The sequence below is a fragment of the Cyrtonyx montezumae genome, unplaced genomic scaffold, assembly GCF_038088225.1.
Source record: "Cyrtonyx montezumae isolate F1298 unplaced genomic scaffold, pur_monq_1.0 scaffold_7, whole genome shotgun sequence".
Classification (NCBI taxonomy): domain Eukaryota; kingdom Metazoa; phylum Chordata; class Aves; order Galliformes; family Odontophoridae; genus Cyrtonyx; species Cyrtonyx montezumae.
The window spans coordinates 27,236,323-27,256,331 of NW_027072078.1; the positions used below are offsets into that span (position 1 = coordinate 27,236,323).

At 44.8% G+C, this 20,009-nt stretch overlaps 2 protein-coding genes across 3 annotated transcripts in view; both read right to left on the minus strand.

Moving 5' to 3' along the window:
* The window catches only part of SLC12A8 (solute carrier family 12 member 8), a 41,967-nt gene extending 34,241 nt beyond the window's left edge, over positions 1–7,726 (minus strand). The window contains exons 1-5 of the mRNA XM_065750558.1: positions 7,695–7,726; positions 6,436–6,630; positions 6,003–6,149; positions 2,796–2,987; positions 184–415 (exon numbers count right to left, since the gene is read on the minus strand). Coding sequence (XP_065606630.1) covers positions 184–415; positions 2,796–2,987; positions 6,003–6,149; positions 6,436–6,507 — 643 coding nt within the window. The 5' untranslated portion in view covers positions 6,508–6,630; positions 7,695–7,726. The remainder of the gene's footprint in view (positions 1–183; positions 416–2,795; positions 2,988–6,002; positions 6,150–6,435; positions 6,631–7,694) is intronic.
* An 8,796-nt stretch (positions 7,727–16,522) lies between these two features.
* ZNF148 (zinc finger protein 148) overlaps positions 16,523–20,009 on the minus strand; it is a 35,304-nt gene continuing 31,817 nt past the window's right edge. For both annotated transcript variants that reach the window (XM_065750557.1, XM_065750556.1), the window contains one exon: positions 16,523–20,006. In XM_065750557.1, coding sequence (XP_065606629.1) covers positions 18,411–20,006 — 1,596 coding nt within the window. In that variant the 3' untranslated portion in view covers positions 16,523–18,410. The remainder of the gene's footprint in view (positions 20,007–20,009) is intronic.

The following is a 20,009-nucleotide window of genomic DNA, read 5'->3' on the forward strand; positions in this document are numbered from 1 at the left end:
GCACACTCTGGAAACTACTTGCAAAATTACAGGCTCTCTCTTACAGACTCAAAACCAAAGTATGGGAGCCACGCTTGATAGCCCTGAGCTCTACCTCTGTGTACCTTCACGAAGATGCCTATGGAGAAAACCCCAAAAGAACCAACACACGCCGGCCCCGGTGCTCAGAACAGCCAGCTTTACCTGGATCGAGGTGTGAGAAGGACCCAATGACAAAGTCCAGTGTCGAGACTGCCAGCAGGAAGAGCAGCAGGAGCTGGAGGCGGATGATCCACTTCACCCCTGCCAGGTTGATCCCGAGCAGCCCCAGCAGCACCACTAGGGAAATGCCCCGCACTGCCCAGATGTTGCTGAGGTTCAGTACATCTGCGATGGACTCTGCAAAGCCGGTGATGTACATGGCACCTGCAACACACTGAAGGAACAGAGGTCTGTGAGCATCCTGTGGGTGCAGTGCCCGCAGCAGGGCTCAGCCAGAGATTCGTTGCCACACGGAAATGTTTAAGGTGACTCTGGCCTTCAGGCACTGAACCTTACTACCATGACAGAGGACGTCGTTAGGGCACTGCCGGGGTAAACACAGGAGCAACTGGCAGCTTTCCACTAACTCCAGTTAACATTCCAAGAGAAACCACTCTGGGTTACCCAAGGAAGAAGGGGATGGGTCAACCTTTTCACGTTTCTGTTTCTCAGAAAGAAAGGCTCCTAGTCAAACACCTGCCTGAAGAGCTACCGCATGTTTCTCCTTTCCCTGCTTCCTAGTGCTTACTTTTAACTCTGTGTTTAGCTTGGATGTAAAGCCTGATGCTTCACCAGCTCCCTGTCTTGCTCCTGGAAGGGAGCCTGCACATTTAAGGAGTACACGTTGTGCAGCCCATGCTCCCTAAGCACTGGGGGAAGCTGTTTATTTCCTTTGCCACAGAGCAGGACGAGCGCGCTTCCCAGGTGGCCAGCAGTCCGTAGGATGGGACATCTGCAGTGCAGGAAAACAGCTGCAGGTTCAGCCCTCAGATCACCCTGTGGGGCAGCGATCCCAATTCCAGAGGTTCCCGTAACATGCATTTCAGCAGCACTCCCTTTCAGCATACATCGTACCAGGCAAACCAAACCAGGGTATGCAGCTGCACATCAACACCAGTTAGGAGGACGCAGAAAGGAGCAGAGCAGGAGAGAGCTTCAACACCTCAAACATCCTTGAAGCCTTCCCTTCAATAAAACATGACATCTCCAGCAGACTGGGGTCACGTGCCTGGAAAGTTCTTGTTCCACCCTGCACAGTAAGAAACCCCAGCCAAAGCTGCCGTGACCAAGCACATGCTGGTCTCTGGAGGTGTGCCAGACCTGATTAGGGGAGATTCAGGTTGAATGATGGAAAAATTTCTTTTCAGGAGTGGTGATGCACTGGCACAGTTGTCCAGAAAGGTGGTAGAGTCACCGTCCCTGTAGGTGCTCAAGAACCATGGAGATATGGCACTGAGGGACGTGGTCAGTGGGCACAGTGGGGATGGGTTGGGATTGAACTTGATGATCTTAGTGGTGTTTCCCAATCTTTATCATTCTGGGATAAAGTATTTCCTCCATGGCAACACAGGAGGACCCCATGCTAGGTCCCAGCCCAGCTCTGCAGCATGCCCTAGGATGCTGAGCAAGCTCTCATTGCTGAAGGCAGCAGTATCCACGTACCCAGCTCCCACCCCGCTTCTGACAAGTCACAGCACTCTGTGTGTAGCTTGCAGCAGAGATGCAGCTCACAGCTGGTGCAGAAAAAGGCAGAAAAAATCCACTGAGCACAGCCAAAGAGAAGGGAAACACATCAGCTTTCGGGAGCACGCAAAGCATTTCTCTGCAAGCTGCCAATTCCCACCCCACAGCCCCCATGCGTGCTGGATGCCTTGCTACGGGATGGGGCTGCCAGAGGCCAGGTTTTACAACCCCTGGGAGAGGCTGCAACCTGATTGCTTTCCCAGACAGGGTCCGCTCGGAGAGCAGGAGTGGAAAATATTACAGGAAGGATTCTCATGTGTGGCCCATTTCCATATCGTGGCTTATAACTGCATTCAATTTGTATTTTATGGACACTTGCTTTTAATCTGAAGTGAAAGGAGAAGAGGGGATTCTTTCTGGTTTGTGTTTTTTAAGGGTTTTCAGAGATTGCTGCAAGTCAGTCATTTAAAAACAAACTTCAGTAAAAATTCTTCCCTGCTCTCCACATTTTAGACTGTTAGTAAGATCTTCACAGGGGGAGGGAGTTAAGTTACCACAGATTTAAGAGTATACTTTCCATTCTTTATGTTTACTACACGTACATTTCAGTGCTCCACTACCACGGCTCCTCAGGGCCACTCAGAAAGCACTGAAATTGTGACTCTTTTCTCAAGACACCACTTAGCTGTGCTCTTAGCTCTGCCCAGCTCCTGTCCCACACCAGCTCTACTTCTGCCCCATTTGGAGAAGCAGCCAAGGCTCACCTGGTCCACATGCTCCCCACATCCCTAGGGGCACGGTGAGCACATCAAGGCCACTGTGGCAGCCCAAAGGGCTTTCTGCTTTAGGTGGCCACCCTGGCCACTCCCTTTCAGTTGGGTTTAAGACTCCTTAAGGGCAAGAGATGTCTTGGCACTAAGGGTGCCAAGATTGCCACTTTGGGAATGGAAGGGACGTTCTGCACAAAAACCAACTCTTCTGCCATTTTAACCACGCCAAGTGTCATTTGGCCTGCTCTTATGGACACGTTTAGAAAGACTGACATGTTTCTAGTTTTTCTTTTTAATTTATCTTTTTGTGTTTCTAATTACCTGGCCAAAAATATAAAGGAGCCCAATGGTCCCTCCAACTTGACCACCAAGGACGGTAGAGATCATGGAGTAGATGCCTCCACTTCCAATGCTGCACTTCTCACACACCCCAATTCCAGATAGGACTGTCACCAGGGCAACCAGGACCACAAAGGACACCAGAAACATGCCCATTACAACACCAGTGTTTCCCTGCAATGAGAAAAAGAAAACAATAACAAAAAGCAACTCACACAAGGTTGAGACAGAAAAAGGACCCGACCGCTTCTAGTTACTTGAGATCAATGGCTACGGAGTCATTACGGATGAAAAGGAAAAACAAAACCTCAACACACACCCTAATTTAACTGATTGCTAATTTCACAGTTCCTATTGATGCACTTTTGAAGGAGAGCTGCCTTGCCCTGCAGCTGGACAGACCCTTCCACGATAAGGCTCTGCTCCATCGCTGGGCTCTTGCATGAATCATTGATTCTGGCATCTGGTTGAGAAAGGATGATGTCAAGCAATGACTCAACGACCACGGGGAGGGGGCTGCTGCCACTGCCACGTTTCATTATGTTTGAGAATGAAATATTAGCAAAAAATAAATAAACAGAACACCTTCAGAACAAAAAGTAATTTCAAAACCGAACATCTGGGAGCTGTGACAACTGATTCATTAAAAGCATCGCTGCAGTTTTAATTTATCACAGCGTTTACTTTTAAAAGCTCTAATGCTCCCAAACGATGAGATAACAAAGAACAAAACCCCCAGGGAAACACTGCCTGGAAGATAAATAACGTGCTCAGAGGCCACCACACGCGGGGCTTTATCTGCCTGATGTATGCATAGTAGCAGGTGGCTCTCACTCTCAATTTCCTCACACGCATTTTGTGCGGAGGATTTCGCCCTGCTTGATAAAAACTTCCTTCCTGCTCTAGGCAGAGGAAGCGCCAGGGAGGAGCGACCATACAGCCAGAGCTGTAGGGTGAGCAGCTAAGCCTGTGCACAGTGTGGGGTACCCCTGCTTGGCACTGGTTTGCCTTTTGTGGCCGCATTTCCTACATGCAGTAAAAGTGCACCTTCCACAGAGCCCAGGAGAAGACGTTTAGCTCCTCCGCATGAATCCAAGCGCCTCTTCCACGCTCGGGGCCTTCAAGACCTCCCTCTCACAGCTGTGATTTATTTTCCAAAAGTTCTGCTCCGTGCTCCAGCCCACCTTCCCCTGCTGACAAATTGCTTAGTCCAGCACACAGCCGGTCCAACTGCATCACCAGGAGCCTCTCCCAGTGCCCAGTTCTTGCCTGGCCTCCCTTCCTCTGTCTCGGCTCATATTTCAGGCCCTGTCCCATCGCTCCTCTCTAGCCTTGTTCCCTCTCCTCCCACTCCGGTAGTTTCTGAGGTCACGCTAGCCTTGATACGGGTTTGTTTATTACCAGCACTGCTTCTCATCCTTGGGGCTGGTTGAAATCCCAGATCCCTTTTTTTTTTTTTCCTCCCCCTTCCTTCTCTGCTTTTTTGCAAAACAACAGAAACACATCCAGGATGTTACTATCATCATAAAATCCTATTTTGGTTCGCCATCCTGCGGCCTTTGACAGGGTTTTAACTGGTCAGTGGGGAACGGAGCCAAGGTTTGTTACAAATGCAGCTGCTGTCGGGGTCAGCCCCACAGCCCAGTACAACCCAACGCTCCTTTAAAAGGACAATTGCTCCTTTTTTTCCATAGCTTACCCTAAGGTTAAAAGGGTTAATAAATACAACACGCTCCAGTTAAAAAGAAAAAAAAAAGCACACGCATGCAAACATACACATGGCCTTGGGCTTTCCCAGACCCTGGAGGAGGCACCAGGCAGGCGCTGCAGCTGGTTAATGGGCAACGTGGGGTTTAGGCAGAAAAAAGGCTTAACAGCAGGGCCAGGAGAGCCCTAACTCCTTCCTACAGATCACCAGTGGGAGGAAGGCAGAACTAGGAAGCAAAAGTCCTGATTATTTATGCATGCACACTGGAAGGATGGAGAGTTAAATGGGCAGTGCAGCAGTTACTGAACACGTGTGGAAGGTCCCCTGCAACTGCAGGCATTACCAACCTCAGCTCTGGAAGTTTACAGCAAAATCCTGACTGCAAATGTATCCACGTATGTGCGTCCTCTGCCACGTGTACTCTGCCAGCCCTGACTTCTCCTCCCTTCCCTTTCACACTGTCTTCCAGCTGCTCCAGTTTTTATTTACTTACTTTATTTTTCTTTGTGCTCATTCCAGCAGTAACCCGCTCCCAGAGGAGACGTGGAGGAAACCAGATCAAGAGGAAAAGGGAGCAAAAAGAATCATCCCAGCTTCTTCAGACAGCAGCTCCCACCAAAACACATTTCAGCTGGAAGAGGTGAGGCGTAGAGCACAGCACCCACGTGCCAACCCACCAGAGATCAGTGGAACACAGGGTTGGGGCTTGCACTCTGCTGTCAGCCCCATGACATCACAGCTGCCCTACAGGTTCACCCGATTCTGTAGCTCCTTCCTCCCTGTGGGTCCCAATATTCCCTCTAACTGCCTTCAGAGAAGCACTGTTCAACACAGAGCACGAGTTTCTTCCCACTCCTTTTGGAAAAAGCCCACTGTGCCTGTGACACGAACTTGTGCTTGTGACGCAGACTGAGCCTGAAGCTCAAATTCCACCATTCCCTGGAGATGCTTTGCTTTTACTGAGGGGAAATTTTAAGGAACAGCACAACAAATTGCAGCAGAAACTGCTACGTTGCAATCCAAGAGAGAAGAGACAGGCCTCAAGCCTAGGCAAGATGCATGAGAGCCCCTTGGGCAGCAAGGACAGTTCTGCCTGGATGAAGACTGCCCCGGTAATGCAGATATGTTTGGAAGAAACCTGCTGCAGTGGTGGTGGGAAGACAGTAGAGAAGCCCTAACTACAGCAATTGCTTGAAAAGCAATTCTTCTGCCTCAACAGCACATCAGGATGATCCTGTTTACGGATGAGGCTGACGGTTGTGGTGCTGCTTTTTCTTTTCTGAAAGCTAAACCAGGAACACTTAAAAAGACCACTTTTCATGTTAGTGGAACCTTCTGAGAAGCTAAGAAATACCAGAGGACTTCAGCAACTCACTGCCTATGAGCAGCACAGAACCAAGAGCATTCAGGTTCTAATGGAGAAAATCAGTGGAGGAGGAAATTATCTATTCCCATGTTCAATCAAGTCAGCCCTCACTCACCACAAGCCAACCTGTCCTCAGGAAAAGAACCACTCCAAAAATGTTGATCATGCAGGAGGTGAAGACGCCATCCCACGTCCCAAAAAGCACCGGCTCCCACACAAACAGCTGGATCTTCCACCAAGGCTTGCTCTGTGTTTGGGATCCCTGGAGGAAAGCAAAGCCTTCAGTTTCATCAGTTTCAGTCCCCACTGAGATGAGCAGGCCCACTGCAACATCCCTTGGAGTAGAAGACAAACCAGGTTGGACAGACTGGGGCTGGAAGAATAGATTCAAATAGCTCTGTCATCACACAAAGCCAACAGATTGGGGATGAGAACACTGCTTCTAGAGAAAATAAAGGACACGCAAGTTTCAGAGCTGCTGAAGTCAACAGAGCTGAAACCTCTGGGGACGTGCAGCTGGGCTGCAAGAGGAGATGGCTCCCACATACCTGCTGGGCCTCCTCGTGGAACAGCTCCTGCACATGGCCCTCACCTCTGGCACCATGTGGGATGTCCATCATGCCCTTTGCACTGCCACTGCCCTACAGCTGGTGGGTCTGAGCCCAGCACGTCAGCTCTTCTCCTCTGCTGAGCTCCAGCAGTGCCCGATCCCCCGCTGTAGGTTCATGGTCTTACTGCACTTCCTGTGGAAGGAGGACAGACAGAAGACACCACTGCTGTCTCTCAGGCTGCAGAAGCATGAGGCTGTTAACTAACCAGAGCTGATGGCCGGTGCTGAACCACAGAGTGCAACACCCCTGTGATACTGTCCCAGCTCTAACACTTCACAGCCCTTGGTGGGCTTCGCTCAGCCCGTTCCTGCTCCTGGCAACCCCAGCATCCTGCAGCACTAGCTCCACAGCTTCCTTATGTGCTGTCTGGGAGAGGTATTTCCTTTCACTCAGCTTTAAATCTGGCGCCTGCTCATTCCACCAAGCACGCCGCCGCAGCAATCAGAATGACAGAACCCTTTTGATTTAATTCAGGAGTTAATTGACATTACTCTTTCTAAAGTTTCTGCCAAAGACACTAACCAATCCAAAAAACAAAAAACACAAAAAAAAAACCAACACCCGGTTGCAGGGCCCCGATTGAGATGGGAATATAAGGGAAATTAAGCAGCAGAACACTGCTTCACATGGGAGCTCCCAACCTGCTCAAGGTTGTTCACCTGTTATTCGCTTACCCCGACAGCCACGCACTCCTTCCACCCCTTTTCCACAAACACTGTGTGAACACAGCCCCACTCAACACAAGCTCTGGGGCACCCGCAGAGCCCTGTGCTGCAGTACCCCCACACTTCATAGGATCAACTGCCCAGCACTGCCGGGGAAGCAGCCCCAGTCCAGCTCACCGCTGCAGCTTCCTTCTTCTATTTCCTTCTTTTATTTTCTCTCCCTCCCCATTTGTTTGCTTTTCTTTTCTTTTTTTCCTTCTTTCATTTCTCCACTTCACATTTCCTTGCTTTTCCCTCTTTTTGCCTCCTTAGTTTTCCTTTTGCTCGCTTTTCCAATTTTATTTGCTTTTCCCCCACCTTAGCTTCTATTTTTACTTTCCCTCTTCTTGCCTCTTTTTTTTTCTCTCATTTCTACCTCTTCTTTTTTTTTTTTTTTTTTTTTTGCTTGCTTTTTCCCCTTTCCTACCCGCACCCCCAGGGCGTTTCCGACCCCCGCTACCTCCCACCGTCGCCCCCGGCCCCGCCGCTCACCTGCCGCCCGCAGCCGAACCCGGCACCGCCTCCTCCCGGCGGGCGGGGACCCGTGCGGCCGCCACGTGTGCCGGACAGCACCCTCCTCCCGCCCTCCTTTACCTCCGTATCCGTCGGGCAGCAGCACACAGCGTGAAGGTGGGTGGGAACGTCCGTGGGGAAGGACGGCAGCCCGCCAGCACACGGCAGTGATGCTCCTGCTCCGCTTCCATCTGCCCGCAGCGGATCGATGGGCTGATGATGATCGAGTCCAGCTGCTGGCTCCACCTAAAAGTCAGAGCGTCTTGACCGAGAGCTTCGTCTGCTTCCAAAGGAAGGCGAATTCAGGCTATTTCAAGACGGTTATTAGGAAAGGCACTGATTTTCCTGCGTGCTCGCAGAGATAAAACGAAACCCTGATCTTTGTAGAAACAGCCAGGGTTGGGGTAAAGAGGAGCCCAGACAGGAGGATGGAGACGGGCAGGGAGGGCGGCGTGCTCCTGCCTCAGATTCCTGGAATACTTCTGGAACTCCTTCCAAAACAAACACGATGGGTACCTGGGAGCAGTCTCAGCCGGATGCTCCCATGGCACGGGTCAGTGCTCCTGGTGCTCAAAAGCAAAAATGCGACTGACATATGCTCCCCCGAGTCCTAGCTGGTAGCAGACACGAGCAAAGCGGTTTGTTTTCATTAAAAAAGCATGAATGCACAGAGGTAACACGAGCACCAGAGCAGCAGTAATCTAAGCACACCCTGTGTGGTAGTGGGAACAGTGCAAGTGGCTCCAGCACGAGCTGGGGACTGCCAGCTCAGCCACCGTGCTGACATCATAGAGTCGAAGGGACCTCTGGAGCCATCGAGTCTAACTCCCCTGCAGTGAACAGGGACACCTACAGCTCAGTCAGGCTGTCAGAGCCCAACCCGGCCTGACCTTGAGTGCCTCCAGGTGTGGAGGTGAACCCAAGAGTCAAGCAGGTGGCAGAAGGCTGTGAATCAAATAGGTGGGGGAGAATGCAGGATGACAGAAGCAGCCCTCAGAAACCAGAAAGCATCAGTGCATAGGTCGTTCAGCTAGAAGGGATGTGCGTTTAGGGGCTGGGAGATGCGGGAACACTGGATGCAAATGCAAGGAACTGCCATGCTCTCCTCTTGTGTTCAACCAATCCCTCTGCTCAACACTGCTTTAAGCTAACAAATACAGCCTTGGAGAAATGCAAATCCACAAAACCGCTTCCTTCTGAGCCCTGTTCTGGAGGAAGGCAGAACTCACTGGCACGCAGCTTACCTTGCCCTTGTTTTTCCTTCTTTTGGAACCACAGCTTACTTAGGCTGAGCTGATCTGTGATTAGACAGCTTTGTAACACAGCTTTTGGGAACTGGCAAAGCGAATGGAGAAAACCCAGGTCTTGGGAAAGAAAAAAACATCCTCCTGCTGCTGAGGGCATCCTCTGCATAGTTCTGTGCCTTGCTCTGTGATCACTGTCTTGAAATCACCCCAGCACTTGTGGCTGTTAATTCACCGTCTCCCATGGCTTCCTTTACCCGTGGGGAACAGCTGCCAGTCGGGCAGCAGGGCAAGGGGAACTTCCCAATGACTCCAAGCAGAAAACCAGCATCTTCTGGTACAGCCAGCAAACATCCAGAAGGACAAATACAGGAGTCGAGCTTTTTTTGCATGTCATGCAAAAAAAGGCAACAGCAATTCAGTTGACCAGACTGCAGGAGATCCCTGTCGCCGCCCTGCTTGGAGATGGCACCTCTCCAAACCCCCACGTGCATTTTCTGCCAGCAGCCAGTGCGTGTATGTGCCAGACCACCTTTGGCATTCGGGATGCAGGTGCTGCACCGGGGACCTGGAGCTGAACCTGGTAGTGTGGAAGGGCAGTGTGGGGCAGCTTACCTGAGGGACCGCTGCTCCTGGGAGGGCAGCACGTGCACGGCTCCAGATCCCTTCTCGCAGCTCCACATCTCGACAGTTGAAGCAGACAAAAGAGCAGATGGCATTCTACAGGCAACCGTCTTCTGCTGATCTGGCAAGTGCAGTGCACGGGACAGCTGACCATCCCATCTCTCTAAGTCCCACCTCCAGATCTCTCTGTCACGAACCATCCCGGAGCTACACAACAATTCATCCCGCGCAAGTGCAAGGAAAATATCCCAATGGGTACGTATTTTTCCAGCCTTTTAAAGAAACAACCAGCACTCTGAGCAGAAGGCTGTTTTCCTCCTCCCAGCAAAAAATACAGCTACGTGGACTCTTCTTTCTCGCTGAACACAAAATGTAAGCTCTGGCAGTTCTTTTAAACACGAAGGCATTGAAAAAGGTCCTGTTGTTCAGCATCGCTTTAGTATCTCGACACTTGAACAGTCAACAAGCGGTTTCCTAGTTTCTATCAGCATTTGATTTCTTATTTCCACTGTAAAATTAAAACAAATGCAATCTGTGTCACGAAGGGAAGTACTGATGAAGCCAATGCAGAGGAGGGCGGCTGAGCAAGGCGTGCTACTTACCAGGGCACTCTGCACAGCGCACCCTCACCCTTAAGACTGCTCAACCTAAAACAATTGAGAGTAATCATCACACCAGACGAATGTCAACGCAGAACTGTACGTTCTCGAAAAGCTATTTTAAGAACAATACCAAAGCAGGCGTGCTAGAATGAGGTTGAAACGAAGCCCTATCGAATTGCACTGCTGCATGGGTTCCTGTATTTCAGAAGCGATGCGAAAGCAGAGCGAGGCTGATGGTCAACGCACTACTGAAGGGGCAGGAACACAGGCAGCCCCTCTCCAGTGTAAAGAAGTTCCCCAAGAGGAAAGCTACCCAACGCCACGTGCTCCTGCCCAAGTGACTCCGCACTACAATAGCATAACCTTCTGTATGAAGTCCAGGATAGAATTAAGGCCGGACGCTCCGCCTTAATAAATCGAGGTGGCAAGAAAGGGATCCAAAGGAGGAGAAAACCCACATCAATGTTGTGCATCTCAATCAAATACTGGAGTATTCCACGGCTGCAGTTATCCCCTCGGGCTCTTACACAACGACCTGCACCTCCACAAGCCTTCACCTGTCTCAATGAGGCTTTGTTTGAATTTAACTAACGTGAAAAATACCGCTAAAAGTCTATTCATAAAACAGTATTCTATATTTTTATTTTTCAAACAGCAAGTGACCACATTTAAAATGCATCATTTGCAAATATAAATTATCAAACTATTAGTTTAATTAAAAATAAAGCAAAAACATAACTTCCCTTAGTATCACAATACATAGGGTATTATAAACCCCAAAATGACTAAGTTAACCATAAGAAAACAATTAATGTCAGAAGTGATGGAACTCATTAAGTCACCGAATGAGTAAATCAATCCTAAGGATACAATACCATTCACTGTGATTATGTAAAAAAGCTGTCTTTCATTGTATTACACAGAGAAAACAATCCAATCCTTCATGCCACGTTTTGTAAACCATGATATAAATTACACTCACAGTCAAAGAAACAAGATAGAGTAACTCCCAAAATACTTTAAGTTGCTTTTAGGGCAGAAATAAAGGCAGAAATAGAATCATTTAAAATATATCAAGTTTAACCAAAACATCTATTTGGTCAAGCCTGCTATCCAAATAGTTTTGTTTCCTGCAAAACTATTCTTGTCTTTTTGAATTATGAAATTTATACGTTTCTTTTACATACTAAACATAAGTCATGTGTTGAGCTACATTAAATCCTTTTACACTTGTATCGTTTTTGCCAGGAGACCCATGTGTCTTTCACATATGTACACTCACACACTCACACACACACACACTCTTTGCATCGGGAATATTCCTTGCCTCACAGGAACACAGACAGACTCACATCGTCATTTCTGTCATAAAGAATATACAAATTTCATCCTTACCCAGCTCCTACAAAACCAACTCTTATCTATATACACACTTTTACCGATGGAATTCAGGTTATGGGCTTTCGCCTAACAACGAAGGGACGGAATAGATGTTGCAGGATAAAGAAATGCTGTATAATCATTGAAATAAACCTATTATCCTAAATTTATCTATATGGATTTTTCTGTTTATTAGTTGGAGTACAAAGAAGGCATGTGGACTTGAGGAAAGTAACACTGGATCAGAAAATGCACCGTAACAGTGTTCCACTATACACATCGCCAGGTTTTCCAGCACACAATTTCTTCTGCACACTAGAGTTTGTACTGATTGATTGCTCTGTCTTCAAATCCATCACGTTTCCAGATCCGATTCAGCACTACATAGTATGCCTTCAAAATAAAAGGAGGTCACTTGCTTTATTGAACACCAAGTTCCCTTCCAGACAGCATTAAAAGAAAGACAAGATTACGCAGACAAAGTCTAGTATAATTCATTTCTGACAAGGAAAGTTTCAACCCCTCATACTGTTGCAAAATTCCTCCTACTGAAATGCTTTACTACAATAATAATAAAAAGCATACATTACATATAAAAGATACCAGTGTACTAAAAGTGACAGAAGTGGACTAGCAAATCCTTCAAAGCACATATTATATAAATGACTAGCATTTAAAAACATTTTCTTTTCTATAAAATGTAGGTCATATACATTTATAAATCGGGGGCGGGGGGGTTCAGAAGCAGTGATGACTGCGTTCAGATAGTTTTGCTGCTCTGTACAGTCTAATCCCTACTTGATTCAAACTATAAGTTTGACGTTTAGTTTATTTATCAGAATAAACTCATCATCTCGTAGCTCATAACTGGAAAAATACTCAACTCGAATGAACACTCGTTAAGTTCACTGTTTAACTGCATATGAAATACGGAGAGATCTACTCCATTCTGCTGGAGGCCCAAGTCTCATCAGTTCAGTATCAGGACTTAAAGACTCCAAATTTAAGCAGAGGAATTGTCAGGAATCAGCACAGAAGCGGAATAGTATCTCTCATCCTTTAGAGACACAGCTATTCAACTTTTGCAGTCTTCCTCCTCTTGCAGAAGTGAAGCCAAGCCATTCCGTTCTTACTCAAAGCGTGCACGGATGAAGCCAGGGATCTAAAGGCTGTCCTCTCTGTGACTGAGATTGTGCTGTGTAAACAATGTTACATACTCCAGCAGGAGGACGTTTAAATTTGTTTATAAAAAAAAATAAATGATTCAGAATCTTCATTAACTCAAGGCTATTAACTCCCCAAAGGTGGTTTTTTTTTGTTGTTTTTTTTTTAACTTATGCTACTTATGTAAAGTCAGCACTGTCATGTATTATTGCTTACAAACAGTACAACATCGTACGCCTTCCAACAGAGCAGTACTGCCATCAGTCCGTATGTATTTACAGGGTTTGTTGTTTCCTCTTTAAACAAGCTATAAAAACATTACATACTTTACAGACATTACAAATTTCCACATCGGTACTCGATTCAAACAAATGGAATGCGTAACAATAATAAACATCATAAAGGAAGACTGACATAAGTCCTTGATTGTCAAGACACATTTATATTTATATATAAACTCTAACTGTGCAGAATCAAAGATTCAATCATAGGTACATCCTTATTTGATAAATCATATTTACAGCATGATATTTGCATAAAAAAATAAAATAATGTTGTTTACACAATATTACCTTTCCATCCATTGGATTAAGGAAAGCAAGAAACAACTCTTAGAAATGTTTGCTTGCCTCAGTTTGTGTTTCCTACCAAAAGATACCGTTTTAAAAAGGAAACATAAGGTTCTTTGCGCAGAGTGGAGCAAAAGCGACTATAAACGTACTTCCCTGACACAAAGCAATCGAAACTTGAACAGAGGTTTAACTTAAGAGACAGTTCTGTTCATGAGCAGTAATACTCTCTTAGTACTTGCCCTTTGCAAAGTGAGCTTCAGCTGCACGCATTACATGCCTAACGCAAACATGCACTACCATTAAGTCGAGTGAACTTCCAAAGGTACAAGGCTTCACCTCCCTAAAGCACGGGGAAGCAGCAGAGTGGAACGCGAGGAGCTCGCTTCGGTACCAACCTGATCTAATCTGAAAGTTCACACGTGTACTGGTACCGGCTGCAGAAGCAGATTTCTGCCCATTGGATTTGTCAAATGTATTCCCTGGAGCATCAGGGTTTTTTCCCTGCAATTTGTAATGGTATTAAAACAAGCCAACGGAGAAGAGTGAACAAAATAATTATAAAAAAAATAAAAGCTCTCAAAACCCAAGAATATTTAGTTAGCAAATATGCATACATAAAGCAACCCAACGCTGCCAAATTCAGGGTGAATTCACCCCCAGATTCCGGTTCGCTTCCAACAGTCACTACGTATGGTACAAACAGTGTAAAAACATTCTGAACAAGCACGGAATATCACGTATACATCCAGGTGGAAAGTTTTCATAGGAGAACATGAACGCTTCCAAAAGTTACAGTAGAACCCCAATAATTCGCAGCAATGACTCAGAAACCCTTCAAGAAATCACAATTTTGGAAGTAGTGAAGGAGCAGGCAATGAAAGCAAGGATGTCGCATCACAAAAGGTACTTTGTGCGTTTATTTTGGTAACTGTAATTTAGTTCTCAATGCCTCCTGTACCTCCCAGTGTACTAACGGAGGTTCTGTAGTATACTCGGGTGAAGCAGTACAGTATTACTGATATGAGACTTCACGACCGTACTTTTTAGAGCACTGTGGGAAGAGAGAGACCGCTGGGATGTATAAACCTACTGGATGCTCTGTTAGCTGTCAGCGAATTAGCAAGATTTTACTGTACTTCTCATTTAACAATGAAAAGTTCCCTTCATCCAAAAAACAGACAAGTACAAGATAAAAATAATGCAAGCGTTAATTCATGCAAATACTTTCTTGTCCTGTTTTCTTCCTGAAACACAATTTTCCTCAAGACAATACTAGGAGACACGAGATCATTAACATCATTCCTTTATCATCCAATTTGTTTATGTTATTTGTAAACCAACGTACAGCCATACACATTGTTAATCCTTCTCTCTAAACCTTGTCGTTTATGATTAATTCATTCTCAAATCAAAAGAAGAAAATGTAAATGCTTATTAGTATACCATTACAAGCTGATTCCTTCATCGTCTGTTATATGAACGGTAAAATATGTCAAAGGACTCATGCTAAAAGGGACACTGTCAAGTAATTTAGGTCCAAAATATGGCCTATGAGTATGTGTCTATATATATATATATATAGACATATATGTACATGTATAGTTTGGTAGTAAACATTATCACTTTCCTCTTTCATTTAGAAGATGGTTGTTGCTCTGTCGCAAGGAGAGAGCCACCAAAGGTTCCCCCTGACATACACACACCTGCAGCCTGCATGACCCCTCAGAAAGAGCCTGTGTTCTTGGCTCTGTGCAATACAAATGCAAACCCCAACTTCTGCTGAGCGCCCGAACCACGGCAGTGCAACAAACACCAAAGTTGCTTCTTTGTTGTTTTTTTTTTCCCCCTCTTTTGGACACCCACGGAAAACTAACGAAAATGAACACTGACCTGTTCAAAACGGACACCATGCATGTGTAGCAGATTAGAAGCAGCAGAATTTTAGCAGCTGAAAAATCTGATTAAATAATGCAATTATTGATAAAGCACGAGCTTTTACGCAGAGCGGTCTCCCAGAATGACACACAGACTTTTTTCCAGAATGAAAGGGCATGCACTCAGGACATGATAGCAGAATATTTGGCTAACTGCTCCGTTACAGAAAGCTTCAAGCATCGGCACATCAGGTACTCGAGAATCCTAGAGATATTCCCCACAGGCTACACTGGGACTTCACAGCCTGTCCTAAGGCACTGAGGATAGCTGAAATGGCTCATCAGCAGACTGGAGAATGAACTAGGACAGAAGGGGTAACATTTTCTCAGGTGGCTCCCACTTTGCTCTGGAGAAGAGTGAGTTCCTTGCCTCTGCACAGCAGCTCGCTCGAACCCAAGCAGTGATTTAAAAGTCAAGATGCCACAGAGCAACAGTGCTCCCTCCTCCTACACCTCCAACACTTTCTCACAGCAAAGAATCAATGCAGTGACTTTTGTCAAATGAAAGTGAGTCAGTCTGCTTTGGGAGATACAGGCTTTTTATTCCTTTTACTTTCCTACCAGTCCAGGCTAGTGCAGCAATCATCTAGTGCAGTGGCCCTCTCCCAGCCACCCCCCTCAATTTGTTTTTTCTTTTTATGTCCCTTTTCTTTTGGCATTTGCTGCTTGTTGTATTTATAACAAATAGCACTAGTAATGGTCAGCTACTTGCAACAACAGGACATTAGAACATAGATGTCAACAACATATTATGCAGGCAGCACAAGCTAGGATGTCATGGAAAAAGAACAGTGAGAACGAAACAGGTATAACTGGAGGTGGCTACGAGGCTATGGGGGCCACATTTATTACATCTGTGCAAAGCAGAATGGAAAGCCAAAAAAAAAAAGAAAAAAAAAAGAAAAAAAACCAACCAACTGACCATAAAGGAAGAAAAACAGAGACATGAATCAGGTTGAAAATATTCTTTCCAATAAGTTTTGTTTTACATGTTGCATTAATAGTCCACAAGGAATTTACTCTTCTCCCTTGATGCACATTCATTCCAACTCAGGGCCAGATGTTAAGACCAAATTACTGGTAAGTGATAACATGCAGAAACACCTTCCTCATATTAAACACGCGAGTCAAAACACAATCTGTTTTCCTATACAAAAATATTTAGTGAGAATTTTATGCAAATTGTATTTCCTGACAATGCAGGAAGCAAGCCATGGATTACAAACGTGCTTTCTCCTTGAATTGTACCAAGTGAAGTTAGTGCTTTACTAGTAATATCATAAGGGAAAAGAAAATAAAACAAACTGTGAAATCAGCCTCCTACAAAAAAAAAAAAAGAAAGAAAAATAAAAATATAGCTACTGTTTTCAGAAGAGGTGGGGACTATTGTGTGTCTTGCTCGAGTCCCTTCACAAGAGAAGAAACGTTTTTAGCTCCTTGAGATGCAGTATTTTCTCCTACCTGATGGCTTCATCTGAGAAATACCAGCTAGCAATAGTGCTGTAAAAGAATTTTTGCAATCCTATTAAAAAAAAATACATATATATATATATATACATACACACACACACACATATATATATATATTCACACACACACACGTGTCTGCGTGTGCATGTTTTTCCCTGGTTAATCAGCCTACATTAGGCTTAAACTGCCTTAAACTACCAGACAGTGTCCCTTTAGGGAAGGTGCAATATTATGAACATACAGTTCAAAAATCTGTAAATTGTTAACTTAAACTACACAATAGTTATGCTACTCAAATCTTACCACCTTAAAAATGCACACAGAACTACTTATCGTACCATACTTCAAGACAAAGTACTATTCAAAAAACCATATTCGTGGTACAGGGATAAACTTTGTAGTTTATTTATACTGTGAAATGCAATGAAAGCTTCTGATCACTCATCTATGTTGAGAAAGAAATCCTGTTCGCTAGCATTACTCAACAGTTTTGGCTGGTAAAATTGCAATGACTTTCTCTAATCGAACAGTAAGAAGATGCATGGAATTTGAACGCCCACTTCTTCAGCTTCTGGGGATATTTTGATAAATTTAATGAGCTGAATTGTCAAAATTCTAGACAGAGAATTAAGACAGAAGCTCAGGATACCCAATCTCAGTGTATACTGGAAGCAGTAATTGGAGCTGTACGAGATGAAAACGATGCAACCATATCAAACCTAAAAATCTTATTTTTATTTTATTTTTTTTTCTTTTGAGAAATCAAATCTATCAAATAGACTAAGTGCTCTATATTAATCATGAGTACGTAGGGTAAGGTACAGTTAGGCTTTTAAATCTTGGAATACACAGTTTGTGTAAGCAATATGCAATTGGGAATGTTATCTACAGAGTATTTTAACTAAAACTTCAAAAATCTCGACATCTGCATATGAAAAAGTCATTAAAAAGTTACACCTAGATTCAGCTGTACAAACAAATACACATTACTTCAGGAACGAAGTAAATGCATTAGCAGTTATGTATTTGCTTAAAAAACTGTTTAAAGAATTTTAAATCAATTTGACTTTTAAATAGTAGAGTTAGTCTATCAGAATTCATTTTTTCCTCCAAACACAACTCAAGGGAATGGAAAGCAGAAACGAAGGGCACAGGATCTAAAATTACTTTTTGGGAGAGATGGAAGAGAGATTCTTTTTTTCTAGAAAATGCCATCTTTTAAAGCCATATCTGCTCGACTTTGAAACTTGTCGTTTATTCTGTGTGTTCAGTACATGTTGATTCCCTGATGAAGAGCAATGACTACACTGACAAGCTTGGAAATGACAATATGAATAGTAGCAGACAATAAACTGTCTTCCCAAAGCAGGCGAGGAAACCAGTAAGGAAGCAATCCTGGGGGAAAGGTCTTACCTGGGGATTCTGTTTATTTTAGATTTTATAGAAGTTAAAATAATTACTGGATTCAAACAAGTGAATAATAATCTGCCTCCGCTAGGGGCAACGACATGAGGCAGATCAGTGACTGGTTACTAACCAGGAAAAAGAAAATAAAAAATAAAAAGCAGTTATTGGTCTTGCTAATATCAGCTTACTTTTGTTTTAACATAGCGCTCTTAAAAGCTGTACAGAACTCCGTCTTACACAGAGCAACCCCCTTTTGACAAACGTGTTCTAAAGTGCCAGTATTATTTACAAACATTTCTTAGCCAAAAGTCTGGCCTGTTGTGGCATCGGGTGAAGAAGCCATCCCAGCTCTGCTATCATTTACATTCACCAAGGGAAATTCTGGGAAGTCAGCACTTGTCCCTGGTCCCCGAAGGTTCACCTGTCCATTGGCAGTGCTAAATTGAGATGATATTCCAGCTCTTGCCCCATGGTACTGAGCTCTGAAGGGCTGCTCAAAGGAGCTAATTTGATATGCTTGATGAACAGGCTGTGCCTCTGCTTTCTTCTGAGAAGTTACTTGTTCCAAGAAGTCCTGTGTAGAGGAGGAGGAAGAATGATTTGCCTCATCACCTGAAAACGGATAAGGGTGCTGCGAATCACCAACCATGAGTCCAAAATGAGACTTGTCTGGAGTTGTTCTTAATGGAGAGTTCATTCCCGAGCGAAAGCTATTGACGGGTATAGACGTGTAGACCTGCTTCTCTATGGAAGGAAATGCTGGCTGGGTTGTAAGAGTCTGGTTATCAGTCACAAAATTAAGGCTTGGGTTGTTCAAATAGGCATCATTTTGGCTAGTTCTGTCCAAAGCTTGTTGTAAAAACTTTGAATATTCCTGTAACATACTAGCTTTATCCGATGAGGAAGCTTGAGAGCTTGTTCCGACGGACTCAGACGGGGTGACCTCAGATACTTCAGAAGAATTGATTGATATACTGGAGGTCACCTCAGTGTCAGCCACACTGAAGGAGATCTCGTGCTGTCCGTTAGCCTTGTGAGAATAATGATCTAACAGAGTTTGCAGTACCTCATCTGGAATGACATTTTTGTCATGGCTGCCTTTAATTTCAACATTCAGTGCCTGCGTGTCTAATATTGAAGCTGTAGCAGTTTCATCTATGACGCTTGCCACAGCTGCCTGTGTTACAGAAGGCTGAGATGCTATGGTACTTACATTCAAGGCATATTCTCTACTGTTGTTACTAGCTGCTTGCAGATACCTCTTTTTCTTTAAAAACTGCATTGCATCATCATAATTAGTGCTGCTGTGTACAGGTTTACTGGGCCCTTCTTGTAATGTGTCAACTTGATCAATGTCAGCATTACCTTCAGAGTCCAGTAAACTTTGTTTATCCACAAGATCAAAGGCATACTTTGAAACCTTGCTGTCTTCATACGTAGATAACGGTGAAATGTTTTGACTCTGCTCATGCGGCTGTTTAAGACTCCTCTTGCTGTTAACTTTCTTGAGAACGAGCTTGGGTGGGTGTATTCCCCCAGAATTTGCCTCTTCCAAGTGTGACCCACTGACAGAAGAATGTGGCATCTCGACAGCATATTCTGCGACCATATACTCATCTTTTACTTTCGTACTAGCAGAATACAAAGGCAAATAGTCATTTTTGTCCTTCTTCTGTTCTGATTTATCCGTACTGTCCTTATCTCCAGATTTTGTTTTCTCTGTTTTCTGCCTTTTCTTCTTTGGCAAGGAGCTGTCTTTCATAGGCGTAGAGAAACCAGAGTCTTCCTCCGATGGCAAAAAGCCAATTTTGGTGGCACTTCTGTTCGGTTTCTTGTCACGGTTCTCATGGCACATACGTTTATGTTTCAGCACACGATCGGTCCTGGAGAAATACTG